This window comes from Aedes aegypti, chromosome 2, assembly GCF_002204515.2.
Source record: "Aedes aegypti strain LVP_AGWG chromosome 2, AaegL5.0 Primary Assembly, whole genome shotgun sequence".
NCBI classification, from domain to species: Eukaryota; Metazoa; Arthropoda; class Insecta; order Diptera; family Culicidae; genus Aedes; species Aedes aegypti.
In genome coordinates, this window is record NC_035108.1 from 257,485,357 (window position 1) to 257,505,228 (window position 19,872).

Sequence of the window (19,872 nt, forward strand, 5' to 3'; positions counted from 1 at the left end):
AGGTCGAAAATTGTTAGCTTGGTCGGAAATATTCCTTCTCTAAAAAAAGATTTTTGACCTTTTAATTAATTAATAATTCTAAGATTCACTAAGAACAAACAAAATCATATTGAGCTACCGTTGGACTGCAATAAAAATATGTTTTTTTCCAGACCGTAAGGATGTGGTCAGCGTAGTATTGCGTTACATCAAGTAGGTCATGATGCATTTGCGTCTGTACCCTTCCTTGCACCATTTCTTCCTCCTCTCATACCTTCAAGCCTAATTTGCTGCTAAATAGGAATCGCTAAAAAATTTCTCGCCGATTCCAGGCTTAAAGCCTGATTCGGTGCTGACAAGTAATTTCTTGGCCTATCTTGATTAATGGGAAATTCCTGCAAGGAATCGATCAAGCAAGCGCTTTTTTTTTTGATCGCAGTACGCAGTTGAAAAAAGATGTCAGTTCAAACGGGAGTCGCTGTACAAAATTGCTGCAAGGAATCGGCGAGAAATTTCTTTAGCGATTCCTGTTCAGCAGCAAATCAGGCTTTAAGCTAAGCAAGCATGGGAAACATTCACTCGAGTATTGCGTTTCTCTCGCTCACTTCCACAAGCGGTCTTTGGGGATTTTTTGTTTATTTCCGTACAAAGTGGGCCGAAGGGTCTCAGATTATCATGAAACTTTTTCCACAGGCAGGGCTCATCAATATATGAATAAAAAAAATTGAGAAAAATTCAGGGTCGCTTATTTTTCCGGAAAACTTTCCACTAATTGAAGCATAGTTTTTCCGGCTTTTCGTTACGAATTTTCTCAACGGTGGAAAATTTTGTGGAATACTGTTTCCAGTTATTTTTTTTTATTCCTGAGAAAATTTGCTTTCATTTTCATAAAAAAAACTTTGTTCCTACGATGCTTCTTTCTTTAGTTATGATTTTTCAAAGTAAGTAGTGTCAGGGGAGAACAAAAAATTTCCAACTGAGTTTTCCGGGAAAATAGGCGACCCTGAATTTTTATCATTTATTTTTTTATTCATATATTGATGAGCCCTGCCTGTGGAAAAGGTTTCATGAAAATCTGAGTCCTTTCGGCCCAAACCCGTACGGAAATAAACAAAAATCCCCGTTTCTCCAACCAAGCGGCCCCAACCAAGATTGCCGTTTCTCCAACCAAGCGGAGTGTTTCAATTTCCAATGCACTTTCTTCTTGTTTGTCGAGCGACAAGTTAGACAAAAACGGCAACAGAATGATTCACTACCGAATCCTTATGCCGAAGGCATCTGATTGCTGTAGCGAATGATTCAAAGATGTTTCAATTGAAAACGTAGAAAAACTAACTAATTTGTTTAAAAAATTGGGTTAGATTTTGTCGTTCTTCAATTTTTGTGAAATAACGAAAAATATAGACCAAAAGGATTCCCAAGTGCGCTTCATTCAACTTACGGGATTTTCTTTCAAAAATAAAACGAGGTTTTCGATTTCAAGATCAACCAAAATGTCGGTTATAATTTAGCCTTTGTTTTTCATTCAAATAAATAATATGATATTCTTAATTGGAACAGTTATTTTCAGTTTTATAATAAAATTGGAAACGTAATGCGTAATGTTTGTACAAAATAATGCTAATTTTTTTTTGTTTTTTTTTTTTTGACGAGATTCTTCTGGTTCTTCTTAAGCGATTCTTTTTTGCATAAGCGTAATTTAAGTTTACATTTTTTTTATCAAATATTCTAATGTGAAACTGCATTGCAGCAAATAATGTGGGCTACACTTTTAAACTTCCAAGATTACACATCAGTGCTCGATAAATCCATTTTATTCCTTATTCGTTAAATAGTACAAAATATCTTACACAGCTACAATCTGTGACTTTGTCTAACGTTTCATTTTCAAAGCACTAATACCACTAATACGGACTAAGCAAATAACGACTGACTTATAAAAGCAAACAACTGTATTTTATACGACCAGATTAATTTTATTTATAATTTCCTTGTTTTTAACAATATCAAAAATCACAATTTTGCAGAACATCGAATGTTTGTCATGTACCAACAATAATTCTGTTTTTTATGATGGTGTTTTGTTCCAAATCAATCAATATTTACTCATTTATTTATGTTATGAAGATAGAGGTTTTCATGCGAATGATTACGATTTAGATGAAAAATGGTATATTACAGTTTCAGATTTTCTTCACTAGATGAAAGAGCCTGCTTCTCAGCTTAGTGTCCAATAATCACTTCCACAGTTATTAACTGAGAGCTCCTTTGCCAGAATTGCCATTTTCGCAAACGTATATCGTGTGGCAGGTACGATAATACCTTATGCCCAGGGAAGTCAAGGAAATTTCCATCACGAATAGATCCGACCGGGAATCGAACCCAGACACCTTCCGCATGGCTTTGCTTTGTAGTCGCGGACTCTAACCACTCGGCTCCTAATGACATTTTATAGGGTGGATTAAGTACTTTATTTCGACCTCAATGATCCAGAAATCTTTGAAGTGTTAACGACACATAACATAATTCAAAATTGTAAAGACACGCCCGCAATTGAATTTCGAAACATGAAAAACCAACGTGTCTGCCTCATGATGATCTGCCTCTTAAACCATGGTAAATAAAGCTAAGAGATAATAACTGTGGTTGTGGAGATGCTCATAGAACACTAGGTCTAGAAGCAGGATCTGTTATATAGCGGACGTAATGCCAATAATAAGAGATGAAAAAAATAACAAGATAATAAAACGAACACTTTGTTTTCTTTTTGGAGAAGCCCGACAACAATAACAACACTAACAGAAACAATTTAATCAATGAAAAACGCGGTCGTGGAAATACTTCACTGACTGTTCTCAAGTGCATTGTTAATGGCTATGGGATATACTCAAAAAATCAAATTTACCGCATCAATAGTTTTTTCCTTTAAAACATCGGAAATTGCTTCATTTTTAAATATTTTCACCACAGATATACAGACGTAATTTTTAGTGCAAATCTTTAGATAGGATGTTTCTAGCTATCTAAAACGCATAAGATTCTAATATTTTCTTGTTATTTTTACATAAAAAATGTTGCTGTTATAAGGTTTTAACATTTGGAGTTTACATGTACACGACGAAACACGTGTCAATTGTACAAATTGAAATTGAAACTGCGAAAAGAAACCACGTGCTCCAATGGGGATCGAACCCACGACTAGATGGGCGCTTCAACCTACAAGCTGCGGAGCCCCTTGAGAGACCCCGACGCTCGAAGGCGAACTGAATTCGAATTGCCTTCATGACAATTTTCGCAGTTTCAATTTCAATTTGTACATTTGACACGTGTTTCGTTGTGTACATGTAAATTGCAAAACGTTAATACCTTATAACAACAAAATACTTTAGGCGGGCGCGGGAATTGCCTTCATGATCATTAATTAACCAATTGACTGTGCATAAAAAAAAGGTTGCAAAATTATTAATTCGAAAATAATATAGCAATACTCTGTTAGTATTGGATTATTAGTGGATTTTTTTTTGCAATTCCGTCGCATATCATCTTACTTTTTATCAAAATAATGAATGAGAAAAAGGCGTATTTTTCCAACCAACAAAAACAGTACTAAGAAATACCACGCACTGTTTTATAACGGTGTTGAAATATATTACCATTAGAAGGTTTATTTAAAGTTTTTTTTTAAACTGTAAGTCGCTCTATTTCTTTTCGACTCCCATTTTTTTATTCACCCCGTTTTACGGTACATCTAGATATGAATCAAATCTCAACATTTCAAGAAATATAAGTGTTTGCTCAAATTCGAGCATTTTGAGCATAACTATTGAGTAGCTCCCATAGCTTATGAGTTAACATGCTCATATTATTGAAAACGCGATCAAATAAACACATTCGTGTTTTTATTCCCATACTTAATATGCAAATTTGTCAATTCCTAAAGGCAATTTGATTTTTGTGCATCTGGAATGCGTTGTCTCGTTAAGTGCTTTGACTTTCACTAAAGACTAGATTTCGAATTCGTATTTGTCTTCAATCTTTGAGCTAACAGAGAAAAAATCATCAATTTTGCTCTCTCTCGGAGCATATTTGTACATATCCTTAAAATTACCTACTGGCTACTGAGACTTTTATGCAAAATTCAACATCACAAAAGCAACAATTTGAAGCCATTCAGCATCGCTAGCGTGTTCGAACGGACATCATATTCCTACAGGAAACCAAAACATATATATTGATTTAGGAATGTGGTCTGCATAATTTTAAATTTTTATGAGTGCTATCCATCGAAGGTGTGCTGAAATAAACATATTATTGAACTAGCATGAATTATATAAAATGTATTTTCACTAAAAGTTTGCCTTGGTAGTCAAAAAAAAAGGTTGCGCTCTTAAAAAAAATTTTCATTGGTAAAAATGTGAAATAAGTCGATTTTTGTATTTAAGCTTCCGTTACTTATTGTTACAATAGGGGTTCTGGTAAGTGTTACGTAATAACCGGAGAAAGTGCGTTTCCTGGGCGAGAAAAGAAGATATTGTCATTTAAAACGATGAAAAATTTTTGCACAGTGCAAGCCTCTTTTTCCAACAAATTTGAAAATTATGGAGGTGGTAGTCTTGAGTGAGCGATACGTAATAAAAGGGGAGGGGGTCGTTGATGATGAGACAATTGACCGCGTGCACGATATTAAATATCTTGGCGTGATTATTGATGACAAGTTAAAGTTTGACTCTCATATTGACAATGTTATCAAGAAAATAGCCAAACAGTATGGAATTCTCTGTCGCTTGAAAAACGATTTGAATATTGCAAGTAAAATACAGTTGTATAAATCAATCATCTCTCCTCATCTAGACTTCTGCCCCTCCGTCTTGTTTCTAGCAAATGAAACTCAAATATCGTACACGTACTTTTTAACCAGTGCTTCACAAAATTCTTTGTTTTTTAAAGGAATCAATGGGCCCTATTTTATAAGACGAGTCGATCAAAAACGACTCGACAGGAGTCACTGTCGACCAAAAATTTCGCTCGACTCGGCTCTGTCACTCGAGTTTATCGACAGTTGTCACTCTATGTGACTAGATTACTATGGGAGTCGACGGGTGACATCTGAAATTTGCATGCGTCACATGAAACACATGAGTCACATGAAACCGCTCGATTTACAAAATAGACCCCAATGTCTTCAATTCGACGCCTATACACATCAAACTTGCAACAACACTAAAACAGTGCAAAATACTATGTATTTCACACGTCAAAGCTGCCTTTTGAACAGCTACTCCGATAAGTTTTTTAGAATTAGACTAATTTTATATCTTGACGAAGTTTTCATAAACTGATATTTTGTATGGACTTAATCGATGATAATGATGGATTTTTATATTTTGACGTAATTATAGTTTAATCTTTGTTTGTGAAGTCTACAGAGATTTGAGCCCCGTGCGCGGTATGTACACAGGTATAAATGACTTTTGATTATTTATCAACCAATTTGGGGATTTAGGCTGTTGGATGATTCCATTAATTAATAGTATGTTGTCTGGTTGAATGTCGGAAATTTCTTGAAAATGCGAATAATGCCCATAGTTTTTGAAATCAGCTTGCGAGATTACCAAATCTGGTCCTGTTTTGGATTTTGTTGGACTTTTATGATCACTAGTAATGCTTACGAATATTGAGACCAACAGTGTTTTAATTTTTTTTTTTTTTGCTGTATAGTATGGAAACTTCTAATGTTGTTTATACCTGTTACAGTCAAACCTCCATGAGTCGATATTGAAGGGACCATCGACTCATGGAAATAGCGATTCATGGAACAGCTATTCTTTGGAAAGCTGTTTGAGGGGGCCATCATAGTAACCATGATTTTATGTTTTTAGTATGGTTCCATGAGTCGATATCGAGTAATGGAACATCGACTCATGGAGGGATGACTGTATAATAATCAGACCGAATATTGCTTGTAAATCTAAATTTTTTTTTTCATCTACTTGTAAATCTCGTTAACATTGATCACAATCAATTATCTAAAAGATATATCTAGACCATAGTTTCCCAAACTGTGGGTCGCGACCCCCAGGGGGGTCGTGAGCTAGTCTTTGGTGGGTCGCGAAAAAATTCCAAAGTACGAATTTATTTCCAAAGTTTTTTTCTATGTTTCCTTAAACTTAAATTCTTACTTTATGACAAAACAAGTTTTTTCCAATGATCAGGAATTCAGTCAGTTGGCACTATCTATATTATTCTAAGGTTAAGGTCTAAGGCTGAGAAGAACGTCGCCAATACAGCCTTCTTTAATCGTTCTTTCTTAATAAGCCATACTCGAACTTCCATGAGTCGAAGAGAATATTGGCCCATGGAAATATCGAATGTGATGAACATTATAGTACTCAGGTTTTTTTAATTTTCAATATGGTTCATGGTTTCAAAATCTCTATCATCATCAAACCTGCATGCTTCTCCGATATTTCTACGAAAACGTTTAGCATTCGGTCTAAGATTTTGTGGTTAGAAGGATAAAAAATATTCTGTCGAAAAAAAATTCACATACCTACAATTTTAGCTGCGAAATTGTCTTTTCTTGGATTGAGTTTGTAAAACAATCCTTAAACTTGAAAGTATTCCATTTTCTCCAACAAAATATTTTCAAACTTTCAGTATGTGAAGCAAACTTTCAAGGTCGAATAGTTATTGATGGTGCATGCAACTTCGATTATAATCGAAATATTGATTCCGTGTGGTTCCGTGAGTCAATATTGAGCAATGGAACATCGACTCATGGAGGTGTGACTTAATTGAAAAAAAAAAATGCTAGAATATAATGAGTTCTATATGGAAATTTGATTGATGTTGAGACATTCAATCAATCCTTAGTGTTGTTAAAAGAATTTTCTATATTGAGACAGAAATCTTGTAACGAGCAGTTGCAAGTACAAAAGTAAAATAAATGATTTTATTCACTGTTTTTTTAATCAAACATAGTGCATGTCAATGTCAATTACATGTGGTATTGTGATATTGTGATCAAATCTCATTCCCATCATAGTAATAAGTGACCTCAGAAGCTTCAGTACAAAACTTGTTTCTGTACAATTTTTCACTGGTGGGTCGCAAAGAATACGCTTGTTGGATAGGTGGGTCGCGCAACCAAAAAGTTTGGGAAGCTATGATCTACACGATATATCAAACCTCTGTAGGGGTATGTAGCGGGACCATCATCATCATCTAATTTTGATAGTTGGTATGCGAATAAGCACCCTGTTTGACCTGATGCAAAATGCTTTTCAGGTTGTCAAGCATTAGTGTCGCCACTACAGACCACGCCACCATTACACATACATCTTAAACAAGAAGCACTTTCTTGCTCTTACCGTGAAGCTTCAGATAGATTGTAACTCTTGGGCGGCAACACCATGGGTTTCATCTTCCGTATTACTAAGGATTTCACTCAAATTCCGTGTAACTAACGGAAAAACAAGTTTTTTTTAATATCATCCGGCTCTCACCAGCAAATCATTTTCAATTCCGAGCTACGAAAATATATAAAATTCCCAAAGTGTACCCCGTTTAAAGGCGGGGCAGGGTATTAGAGGGTTCAGAACTTTTTTAATAACGAATCCCAATTAGTCCAATAATTTAAAAAAGTTGAAAATATTGTTCAGATTCATTGGTTGTAGTAGGTTTACTGTAAATGTATATAAGGTTTGGTTAATAAATGAGAAGTCGATAAAATACGGCATACCGCGACGGGCTGGACATATTGGGTGAACGTGGGTAGAAATTAGGCTGACGTCTGTTAATTAATTCGTGTTCAAGATATGTCAAATTGGTGTTGAAATCCATCAAAATTATTTTGAAACTATATGTGGAATAGGCACAAAAATAAAAAAAAACTGAACTTTTTCGCCGTGAAAAAATTTTTCAATATGCCGTGTGTGTTTTTGACTACCAAGGCTAACTTTTAGTGATAAAATATCAAAGAATCATGTATGTTCGTGTATGTTACAGCACAATATTCTTCCTACCTCATCCTTTACCCCTGAGATTACTTCGCATCACTGGACCCCGTGTCTTCCCCTTCCGTGATGAAGTCCAGAAAGTCGTTTCCCTTCACGTGCTGCCGAAAGCGTTCCAGGTGTGCCCGAACCGTGCCCACAATACGGTTCTCCCGCTCGATCTTGATGGTGTGATGGGCGCTGGGCGGCTTAGCTGAACTCTTAGAAGACAGCAACTTGTTGGTTGTGCTCGTGACGAGACTCAAACACTGAATCCACGAGTCGGTTTCGTTCTGAGGGGTGTCGTTCTTGGAGAAGAACACCTCCATTTGGAACACGATAGTGATGATGGAGGAGAGCAAGAACTTGCAGCTGGTCAGATATTGGAGAACCTTTTCGGTAGCAATCAGTTGGGAAAGTTTCAGCAGGTCCAAGAATGTACTATATTGCACGTGTCGCTCGAACTCGGTGTACAAGCCGAACAGAATTCCGTCCTGGTCGTCGCGGTCCTTCTTCAGCATGAGCGGAATTGCCAAAAAGATGGACTTCCAGAGCGTCCAGCGGTCGGGATGATCTCTCAGCAAGACGCAGACGCGACGAAGCAGAACTTTGCCCTTACGAACACCGAGTATTGGCGTTACTTTATCAAGGCTGAGGCCACCCACCAAAATTTCGAGCAGTTCATCAAACGATTCCGGTTCTATGGTTGGTACTTCCTCGTAGTTCTCCCTCTCTCGTTTCTCCTTGGTAATCCGAGCGGCTTCGATCGCCGTGGGGTTCTTCAAATCTTCCATTTTCAGCACCAGCTTGTACAGAGTTTCAATGTGGAGCAGAATGTGGCGAGACTTGCGCAGACCTGAGGAGCTGGACTGTGTGGGTGTTTCTTGGCCGACCACGTCCATGTCGATAATCTTCCGGGGGGCCTTCACGCTGCCGCACTGCAGCTTGCCGAGGGAATTCTCAAACTGTAGCGGAGTGTACGATCTGGGCTGGTGGTCTTTTTGTTCACCGTTCTTTGTCGATTCGGAATTCTTGCGGTCCCGGTGCGAAATTGCCAACGAAGACATCAACAGGAGTTGAGCATGGCCTTTGGGTTGCGTGAAGGGGTGGTTCAGCTGATTATCCTGGTACGTTGTGCTCTCGTTGGATCCCTTCAGTTTGGCCAGGCGCTCCTTGTAGACGGTGAAGTAGTAGTCGTTAATATAGGGTGTGTCCGAGTTCAGTTGGGTCAGCTGAATGCCGATAAGCCACTGTTTTTCGCGATTGGTCATCATGTTGGCGTGCTCGTCGAAGTCTGCGCCGTTTGGAATGTTGCTGAAGTATCGTTGTTTCTTATGCTGGTCGCGCAAATTCTGCTGGCGATGAAAAGAAAGCAAGGGATGATTTTGTTGTATTTCCTGCACTAATTTCCGATTGAATTGATTATTTTGGACGTTGGGAATTAGGCTTGGCTGAATAGGTAACGGAATGCGGGGGAACAGCCCAAGCTGGTGACCAATTCCAGCGGGAAAGCCTGGATGCATTGCCAAATTGTTGATTGGCGTTGGATAATGTGTCGGGAGGAAGTTGTACGGTAAAAATCCCACTGGGATACGAGATTGGTGATTCAGCAGGGGTGGCGGAGGAAACATTTGATTCCGGACTGCCATAAACTGTGCCGAAGGAAGCAACTGTTGCATAGCTGGGGTTACTGTCGGCAAAGGAATAGATTTCCTGACTTCCTTGTTTTTCCTATTTTGCTGATGTAGTTTTAATTGATGTTCTTTCTCCTTTTTCAAACGCTGTTGTTCAATTATATTCCGCTCAATATCAGCTACTGACAGCATTTTGATCGGAGCGGTAGGTAAATCGAGTCTCAGAGGCCGTTTCGCTTCATTTTGGACAAGTGTCCCATGCTTGAATTGCGGAAAGGCTTGGACTTCTGGTGCATTCACCGGGCTATCCCAAATACTGGGATCCAATCTAAGCCGGTTGTAGACCTCATCGTCTAGACTTAAGTCTCCTCCGCTACTGCACAAACTCTCATCTCCGTCCGTAAGGTCAAACGTCGAGAAGTGTAGATCCAGATCATCATCGTCCAGTAATTCTTCCTTCCCCACTTTGATCCCATCGTCCCCCTTTGCCATTCGCACCAGTATCTCATGCATATCCTCCCAATCTCCCTTATTGTCCGGATCACCGAATGTTTCATCATTGAGTGCATCGTATTCGCCCTCTTCGGAGTCGATCCCGTGTCTGGAAAAACTGCGGCCTCGTCCCGCATCGGATTCAATCGACGGCGGTAAGCCAGTGTCGAAGTCGAAAAACGAATCCATTCCCTTCCGTCCGTCCGACACCTTACAATTTAGTGGGGGATTTTCAACTCATGTTATACAATTGTGGAGATGTTCACCTGTTAACACTAGAGTAGTATCACTTGTTGATTGATTAATTTGATTTTTGCACAGCGTTTTTTTTTTTGCGAATCAAGCGAACTTTGCACAATTTTTACGATTCGAAATTTCAACAAAACAAAACTGTTTTCGGATCACCTTCACTGTTGACAGCGCGATTACACACCGATTACAAAACAAACTGCCGCTCTAGCGTAACTAGTGAAAAGGGCTCATACCACGAAAAAGTATTCAACCAGACTTATCTTTGAAAAGTAAACAAAATTAAATTTTCGTACTGGAGATGACTGTAATTCTCTAATGCAGTAATTTTTGAAGAAGACGTGTAACTTGTTCGCAAATCTTCACATCAATTTGTCCATCTAATCCAATTGCAAATTATATGTAATGTTTAGCTTTTCGGTAGTTGTTAAACTTCCACTCGGCTGGTTAGCCGTAAACCACGATTCATAATTAAAAACAAGTATTTATCGAGCAACGGACTCATGTTCCGTGACCGGTCGTTTGAGAACGTCGCGACCCATTGGAAGCCCACACAATAGAAACCTCAGCCAGCGCAGTTGCTGGCTAGTGTAGTGTGCTATTCCTATACCTAAAAAACAATGCGCTCTCGGGCTAGGCATTGGATATAATATATAGAAAGCGTTGTGTTTGGATGGGCATCTAATTCTTCCGAAAGAAGTGCACTTTGCGAAAATGGACCACGTGATTATTGAGCTGAAATCGAATTCAGGTTAACTTCTGCGTTCATGAGTCCTCTCATGGCGTAGTGGTAACGCGCCCCAACTAGAGATCGGGGAGTCGTGAGTTCGATTCTCACTGAGAAGACGTGTAATTTTTTCGCAAATCTTCACATCAATTTGTCCATCTAATCCAATTGCAAATTATATGTAATGTTTAGCTTTTCGGTAGTTGTTAATTTTTATTTATTTTATATGCTGTCATTTTGCAACAGATGAGGTATCTATCGACAACAAACCAAAATTTTTTCCTCAAGAATCTTCTTAGGGTCTGTCTCAATTGGGCTATTTAATATAATTCGGACTTAAACTTGACAGTTCGATAATTATTCCACCCCTAATTTCGATCTGTCAAAAATAAGTCTGCTGCAGAGCAGACTTAAATTTGACAGATCGAAAGTTAATCGGTCGGTGTTTGTTGTTTACTTCCAACATAATTTGGTTTCCCCTATCCGGTAATTGCCCATATGAGCCTCTGTACGTGCCATAAATTCTTTTGTTCTTTTGACTTTTACTGTGCGCCGTGTGTTGGTGTTGTCTCGCTCGCTCTCACGGGCAACTTGTAAAAGTCAAACGTTTTATAGCATGCATAAGCTCATTGCACGGTAACGTCATCAGGAAATCGCTCTCTTTCCCTCCTTCGGGAAATCTGAAAACAACGGTGCCAGTACCTGTCAAAGTTGACAGGTACTGGCACCATTGTTTTCAAGTTTTCTTGAAGAGCGAAAGAGAGAGAATTTCGCCGTGAAACTCCTAATTCGCCTGCGGTCGCGGTCGGACATTCCTGCTGCCTTCAAAAGATCCAAGACCAGTAAAAGGAAGTTTAACGAAAAGATTCTAGCCAGAATAGCTTTTTTACGATCACTTTTTCTTAGTAACGGAACAGGTTGCTAGGGTGGGATGAAATCCTCTTTCAACCAGAATTCTTTCCTGAAGAGCTGGCAAGGTACTCTCAAAGTATTTCGACGGACAACACATCTTGCAAGCAGCTACCACAGGAGACCTGATGAGCTAATGATCCAATCTGAAGTGGGAATTAATCAAAATAGTCTCATCAAGGAAAACCATGCAAGGACCTGCGGAAATTTGAAGTATGTCCAGTTTCTAGTGTCCAAAACAGAAGTCAATGTAAGCGCATGCTGGAACAAACGCCGCACGGCACACTTTCAAGCTTGCATCAAGAAGATTATGATTGAGAAAGTTGAGTTACTATTGGTGAAAAATCTCTAACCCCGTCTATGTGCCCAAAACAAGTTAATCACTCCTCTACATGCAGCAGTGGAACGGCGGAACTAGAGTCTGGTTGAACTACTCGTTGATAATCATATACGAACCTGAATGTTTCGGATTTCGCTGACGGAACGCCATCCCCACAGGATTGGAATAAGGAATCGTAAGAATAGGTACTTTAATTCCTTACGTTTGTTTCAACAATATGATAACGATTCTCGTTCAATTACCAGCAGGAGAGCAAGGCGGATATTTTTCAAGTGTTTTCCATCAATGACGAATTTGTTCGGCACCTACTTTTCTATCTAAGCTATTTAGCTTTGAAGATGAAGCCAGGGGATGCATGGTCGTGACCATTTTATTTGTGTAAATTGTGACCATTTTATTCGATGCATCGCATCAATGACAGATCACCAAACTGCGTTCTGACTTGGAATGTCGAACGATGAGAATATAATGCAGCATCAAAGGACTACCACGACTTTGAGTATAGATCTGATGAAGCTCGTCAGAAGCCTTGCAAGAAACACAGATAAACATTTCCGTTAACTTTTTTTCAAATAATAATAAAATCGGGCAAAATTTCCGAACAATCTATGCTTAAAAACTTTTTTCACAAGCATCGGATTGCTTTGCGGTCTTCGGCAATGTTGTTCATCGTAGAAATACCTATCGAGATCTGTGTGCAGAAATCTTATAGAGGACAATGGCGACCTCTGGCGATTTTTCTTTGTAAAAGTAAGTTTTCCCATAGTAAATCCCCCCATACAAACTTTAAACGGCTGGCGCTAAAATATAGTTTCTCCGATCGAGCTGAAATTTTGCACAGTTGTTATGGGACCTAAATGCAATCCAAAAAGTGGACTGGAGCGAGAATCTAAATTTTTCATATAACCGTGTCCCAGGCTAATGATCAGCCTTATCAACCACTTTTGACGGGGGACTTAAGCTACGGCCAGAAGAGCTTCGCTCCGCCAAGACAGGAGAAATTCTACTGGAAGCGACCACTTCCGGCAAATGACAATATCGACAGTTCATATTATTGGAACTCGGATTCGGAATTGCAGATGAATCAGCCGAAACAGGGACAAGCCAGCCAACGAAGAATAATGGCAAGTTCAATATCTTGGATGCTAGTGACGTGATTTTCAGAAACGAATTGCGGAATCGGAATCCAAAACATTTAATTGCGGGCTGAAAAGTGTATTCTAGATGCATGCATAATTTATCACAAAATGTGACTATTTTTGAGTGGGAAATCATTAATGTTACTTTAATGTAGCACCGTGGTTGAGCTTTTTTTTATTAAAATTGTTAATTTCTTTTTATTTTTGTTTAAAATGCACAAGAAAATTATTAACAGAAAATGTGGCCGAAAGAAAACATCTGTAACAATGAGCCCTTTTGCACCCGTTCATTTACTACAGGGGAAAGGAACGAAATTGCACTCTAACGAAAACTCACTTGATTTTTTATTCAGCCCTTTTGTTTTTTTTTCATTTTAAATTAAGTGCACGAGTCTATATTTTTTATTTCAATGCAGTATTTACAGTTTTTATTATTGCGCTTCTAACCATCTTATAAAACTAAATTTGTTTATATTTATTAGTTTCACCGTCCTGATTTAGCAGGACATGTCCTGATTTTCAGTTTTTTTTATCGGCTAAAACTGTTTAACAAATCCGGTGAGTATTGCACATTTTTTCGAAAATACATGAAATCTCCTGATTTTTTCAACTGACCATCCCTAATCCAGTGTCCAAACTGTGTTTTTATTTTCTTCAATTTGTCGATTTAAAGAAATCACTTTTTCAAGGTTTAAAAATGTCTCAATTTCTATTAGGGCCTTAACGTTCAACGATCCGTCATCATAATCATCGTTATAATCGAAACTTCACCAGTTTTTCTGATCAAAACAAAAATTTATTCGACGAAAGTGTTATCACTGTGTTTCGGTTGGAGAATGGTATACAATGAACACATTTTCATGGAAACTTGCATGATTTTGAACGAAAAAACTGCTTTTGAAAATTCTTAAATTGATGACGGATCGTGCCCCCTTGAAGAAAGTCAAGGAAATTTTGATTAAGAAGAACGATGAATCCTCCGGGAATCGAACCCAGACTCCTTCAGTATGGCTTTAATTTACAGCGGTGGACGTTTTCAAACATCTAATAGACGCTTATATTATACATAACTTTTTGTCGGTATTCAACTAAATAAGAGTAAATGCTTGCACATTACCCCTGGAATATATAAGCCAGCTTAGCTACACTATGACTGATGCAAACAGCTATCGAAAATAAAGTTACTGGTTGAGAAAGATTTTATTTTTGCGGACATTCTGAACCCAAATTCAACAATATAAGAATACTGTTTCGGTTTCAAACTATTGTCTGTACGGTAAGAATTTGCGCAGATTTTTCCTAAAGCTGATGAGATGAATAATTTTAAGTTCGGCCAATCGTTCGAAAATGGAGTTTTCTCAGAATCCATGCAAGATATCATACTTCAGAAGTAGGGCGCATTAGAGCGCATCCGGTTGTGAATCGCATGCACCACTTCCTACCTCGCATAGATTTTCAAAAAATCCAACTTTAGGCTGTGAACCGTTTCACCAGTTCGTTTAACTTTAAGTTAAAATTTGACAGCTCGATAGTTATTTCCCCTCCGGTTAGAAATAACCCTGCTCTGGAGCATGGTTAAACTTGACAGTTCGAAAGTTATTTTCTGCTCCCGTGAATTTGAGAATAACTAACCATCTGTCAACTTTGTTCTGAAATAACTACTCGACTGTCAAAGCTCAAATGGGTCGACCGCGATGTTCAATTTAACCATTTGAGGGGAAAATAACTATCGAATTGTCAAATTTTAACTAATAGTTAAACGAACTGGTGAAACGGTTCACAGCCTTAGTGAGAAGCCTTTTCTAACTTTAACCGCGAGCGCCGACAATAGTAATTGACTGTTCAACGATAAACTTGCGATGATCGACGCGCCACCATATTCCATATAACGGAGGGTATTAGAACTAATTTGGAGGTGATGATTTGGAGGTTATTTGGCAATTTAGAGGTTAAAATCCCCTCCAACAACTAGCGATTTTGCGGTGGGATGTTGACGTTTGATGACGAATACAATTACCCGTAACCCGTTACCCGTAACGCATCGGGGGACAATAATGTATTGTCCCCCGATGCGTTACGAGTAACTGTCATGCACCCGAGCGTGAGATAACGCTCGCATAATCGAGATGTCAATGAGCCTACACGGAGAAAACGGAAAACCTATATTTGAGTATTTTTTAACTTACTTTTGAGTTATTTTTCTCTCCCCATTTCATTCGCTCCTTCTATTGTTGTCAGAGAGCGAAGAGCAAAACAACCCAAAAACCGAACCTTAGTGCGTTACCTCAAATTTGAGTAAGTGGCACAGTACTGGAAGTTGAGTTATTTGATCTGCCGGTTGAGTGAAAAGAACTTAGCCAGTAGGTATTTTTTCGCACGGCTGCAAATGAAAACAACTTCTACCCCGTCAACTCAAAATTAGGTTAACGCACGAACCCCCGGAATTGAGTGGAATGAACTCACTTTTGAGTACTTCATTTTCTCCGTGTATGCATGCTATATGTTAAAACGTTTGACTTTTACTGTGCGCCCTGTTTTCAAGTTGCCAGTGAGAGAGAGCGAGACAGCACCAACACACGGCGCACAGTAAAAGTCAAAAGAACAAAAGAATTTATGGTACGTACAGAGGCTCATTGCTAACCAGCGTATGGCAGGCCATGACTATTCCTCTTTTATCGACTAGCCAAAGGAGGCATCGGACGCATCGTAGAGATCGGGACCATTCTCATCTGGGGCAGCAATCCAATTTCCCACAATTCTGTTATCTACATATCTTAAAACACGTTTGTAGATCGCCGCAGGTACTTCAAATCGTGTTGGTGTCTTCTGCGCGATAATGCCTTGGACAATCAGGAATAATCGCGCGGAAGACACCAAAACGATTTTAAGTACCTGCGGCGTCGCCGTCGCGATAAATAATCGCGCAATGCACACCCGCATAAACAAAAACTATATCAGTACAGTTTCCCGAAAGGTTCACAACCATTTGCAACAATATCTGAATGATTTTGGTTACAATGAAAAATAACAATATATCCACCTTACCTGAAACGTTTTTAACAATTCGACAAACGGTAAATAGGAAAATCACAATGTGGGGAATAGGCGGTTAAGTTATGTAACCATTTGAAAACGTCGATTTTCTCGAACAAAATTTCTCATCAACAGTTTTCCAAAAGGTAGATATACTGTCAATTTTTCGGCAAAATCAATGTACGCCAAACAGTGTTGATACATTTGAACCATATGTTTATAAGGGAAATAAATAACGTATGCATAATTATTGGATTACGGTGCTTTATTGTATTTTTACCCTATCCTATTCTGTTATGTAATATAATGCAAGCACTAGGAAAATTCCTGAGGCTTCTTCTCGAGGAATTTGAGAAGAAATTCTTGAAGAATCAGATGAATAGTCACGTAATCAAACTCTTAATTTTGCACATTTTAAAGACTCGAATTAAAATAGAAAACCAGACCCGCTACCAGCCCTGTGATGATTCAATTAAAGTTAAATATCACCTCAAGGATATTCTTTCATTCTTTCTGAAACTCGCGGAATATCGCTTTCCAATGCATCCATGTATTGATCGATTCCCTAAAAAGATAGCATCCAACAACCGGAAGCAGCGCTGCAATCACTCGCAATCTTCCACTTGTCGCCCTGGGCTGTAACCGTGAATGTCTTCTGGAAGGGTTTGGTAGAATTGTCCTGGTAGATGACCGTTCCCGAAACCTTGATGATGAACGTCAGCTGCGAGGACACAGCGTCGCCAATGATCGGCTGAGTGACCAGGGGGTTCATAATGTGTTCAAAGCGGGGCAGTTGCTGGAAGTTCTTCTGGATGTTGCTGATGACATCAGCAAACCGTTGTCCATGTAGAGCCGGTCATCTCATGCCGCTTCTTGACTACTTTTTCGTTGCACAGATTGATGAATTCCTCCTCCATCCGGCAAGCGGTATCGATTTTGGTGCGCAGTTCCTACGGGGATTGGGTTTGAACCAAACATCCAACAGATTGGCGAAATATCTTTGTACTTACTGGGTCCATCGAAGTTGTCCTTTTTTATGAGCATTGCTGTTCTGTAAACTTAATTTCACTCTAACTCGACTTTTATAAATTAAGCTTTGAACAGTTTTAACAGTGGAATAAGAAGTAAACAATACAGCTTGACAGTTTTCCTTCGACGGCAATCTGACGGCGATTTTTTTCTACACTCAACGCTAGATTAAGTGTCGCCTCGCCTACAAATACCAACAAAATGTAACTATTTGTTGAACTGTTAAAATGTAGTTCAATATTGTCAAATGCAAATGTGTGAGTGTGTTGCACAAATTTAAACAAAAACAATTTGCCGAATGGTGGCGGTATATTTCCACCATATCTTGCTTGAATCCATTTCCATATAATTTAACAATATCAGAGCAGTATCATATATTGTTACTGATAGGTATGGGTTGATCTTACTGTTTGAAATGGTGAACAGCTTTGAAGTCCATATGGTTATACATAAAAGCAACTATTTCTGATACATTAACAGTAACCGTTATAAGATGTTTATTGTTCTCAAAGTAAGGCAAACTGTATTTTGCTATGCGGGCAGTATTTTCATTCAAAATACGAAAACGAAGGCGAGTATCCCAAATAATTATTTCGCCCCGTTTTACCCTACATGAAACATTTCACAGCGATTCGCGCCACGCAAGGCAAACAAAATCGAACTTGTCAACAACAGAAATTACTCGAAAGTTAACTATTTTTATAAAACTAACTGCAAGCCTAATTTTTCAAATCGGCGTATCTAACATTTGGAAGGATTCGAGAAAAATGCGATGCAATATATTGTAAAGCATTTTAAATCCTGTTTAAAATGTTTTGCATTTTTTCTATTGCTGTGTCTTCTATAAGTTGAAAAAAAGAACACCGTTTCTAACCACTATTAAACAATTCCGATTTGTTTGGAATTAGATTGAAAAACTGGTGAAATTATCGAATAAACCCTTTTGCTTTGTGCTGCTCACATACACCATGATGATTCGTCGATATCATACCTTGCTTGATACATACACCTTGCTTGATGCGTCGGTTTGACAGTTCATTTATCACATGCGTCACGTCATATACACCAGTATTGTTTTGAAGTTGCACATACACCGGTTTGCAAATTCCCATAAAACATAATAAAGTTTGTTCTATTCGTCAGTTTCTACGTTCAACTACAACGAATATTGAATGTTTCCAATTTCAACTCGACTAACAGGAGCACCAGACGGAGCCGTGAGTAACAAAAGTAAATGGAGAACAGTTCTTGTGAAAAATTTGGTGAGAAATTTGTCTAAAACCGAATACTGATGATGTTCCACATCAGTTTGCCGACCCGTCAGCTTACTGCAGCTGTAAAAATCCGAATCTCTCGATTTCCAACATGTTTAGTAATTCGAAAACAGTATGACGTATCTGCTGATTAAAATTTTATGTTTTGATTCTGCATATAGGTCGCTTTGCTATGAGCATATGTACGGTGTATGTGCTAGCATGAAAAATGTTGACAGTTGAGTCGCTTTGCAATGGTAGGGTGTATGTAGCCAAATTAAAAACACTGAGTAAAGTGCACATAGGGCAGATTTGAAATTTATTTCAAAAAATCAAAAAAATGTTTTAGGATTACTTTTTTGGACTCAATATGTAGATTATGCGTTTGTCAAGCCCATGCAAAGCAAATCTCGATTTGTTTATTTTTGCAGTTACGTCGGAATGAAGAATTATGCTTGAACTCATATGTTTACAGAAAAGATATGAAAATTACTTACTTTTAAAGTTGTTCTGCGCGTTAATACAACAAATTCAAATGTTGCCTTTCGTTACCATTGCACTTCAACCAAACGACAGCACTCGAAGTTTTCACTCACAAACAGAACCAGCTTTGAACTATTTTTAAGGTAACAAGTCAATTCAAGCAAAATAAAGGCACAATTTCACTATTTACCAGTTAAACTTTGCAAATTACTGAAAAAGTCGAGTTTTTCTTCGAGAAATACCCTAAATTCTTTTGAATATCACAAAACCAGCCGGTAAACAAAGCACGCAAAAGAGAGCAGCTTTCAAAAATCAGAACAGCTGACGTAGACGAGGGGCTACCCAATGAAAAAAGTGTTCATATGGAAATCAGTGCAAATGCAGCTGCACGGTGGGTTACCTTATCTGATTTAGATCTAATTATTGAACAAATTAAATAAATTTTATTCAAATTGTAATTTATTTATTTTACTTTACATAAGGTCAAGGAAAGAATGGATCAATCAATCAAGCATTGATCAGTAACTGTTAATTAGTCATAAGCGATAGTATAAGATTAATTGTCCAATAGTGGATGTACTAAGCAGGATTCAATTTCATTTAGCCATTGA

General features: G+C 38.2%; 2 protein-coding genes across 5 annotated transcripts in view; both read right to left on the reverse strand.

Moving 5' to 3' along the window:
- LOC5565620 (serine/threonine-protein kinase ATM) overlaps positions 1–19,872 on the reverse strand; it is a 64,450-nt gene extending 44,578 nt beyond the window's left edge. For both annotated transcript variants that reach the window (XM_021844847.1, XM_021844846.1), the window contains exon 1: positions 19,276–19,872. The gene's annotated coding sequence lies outside the window, so the exon portion shown is untranslated. The remainder of the gene's footprint in view (positions 1–19,275) is intronic.
- Positions 2,678–10,694, reverse strand: LOC5566419 (protein PAT1 homolog 1). 3 transcript variants are annotated; one of them, XM_021844849.1, is made up of 2 exons: positions 8,004–10,694; positions 2,678–4,186 (listed from the first exon to the last, which is right to left on the reverse strand). In XM_021844849.1, exon 1 carries the CDS (start codon positions 10,286–10,288, stop codon positions 8,024–8,026), a length of 2,265 nt encoding a protein of 754 aa, XP_021700541.1. In that variant the 5' UTR covers positions 10,289–10,694; the 3' UTR covers positions 2,678–4,186; positions 8,004–8,023. The 3 variants fall into 3 exon arrangements, with proteins under 3 accessions (XP_021700541.1, XP_021700540.1, XP_001650812.2); XM_021844848.1 differs by having other exon boundaries at positions 2,678–4,295; XM_001650762.2 differs by having other exon boundaries at positions 2,678–4,273; positions 8,004–10,693.

Bases quoted from the DNA above. Each gene is read 5' to 3' on its own strand.
- LOC5566419 (XM_021844849.1), bottom strand. From the start codon at position 10,288: ATGGATTCGTTTTTCGACTTCGACACTGGCTTACCGCCGTCGATTGAA.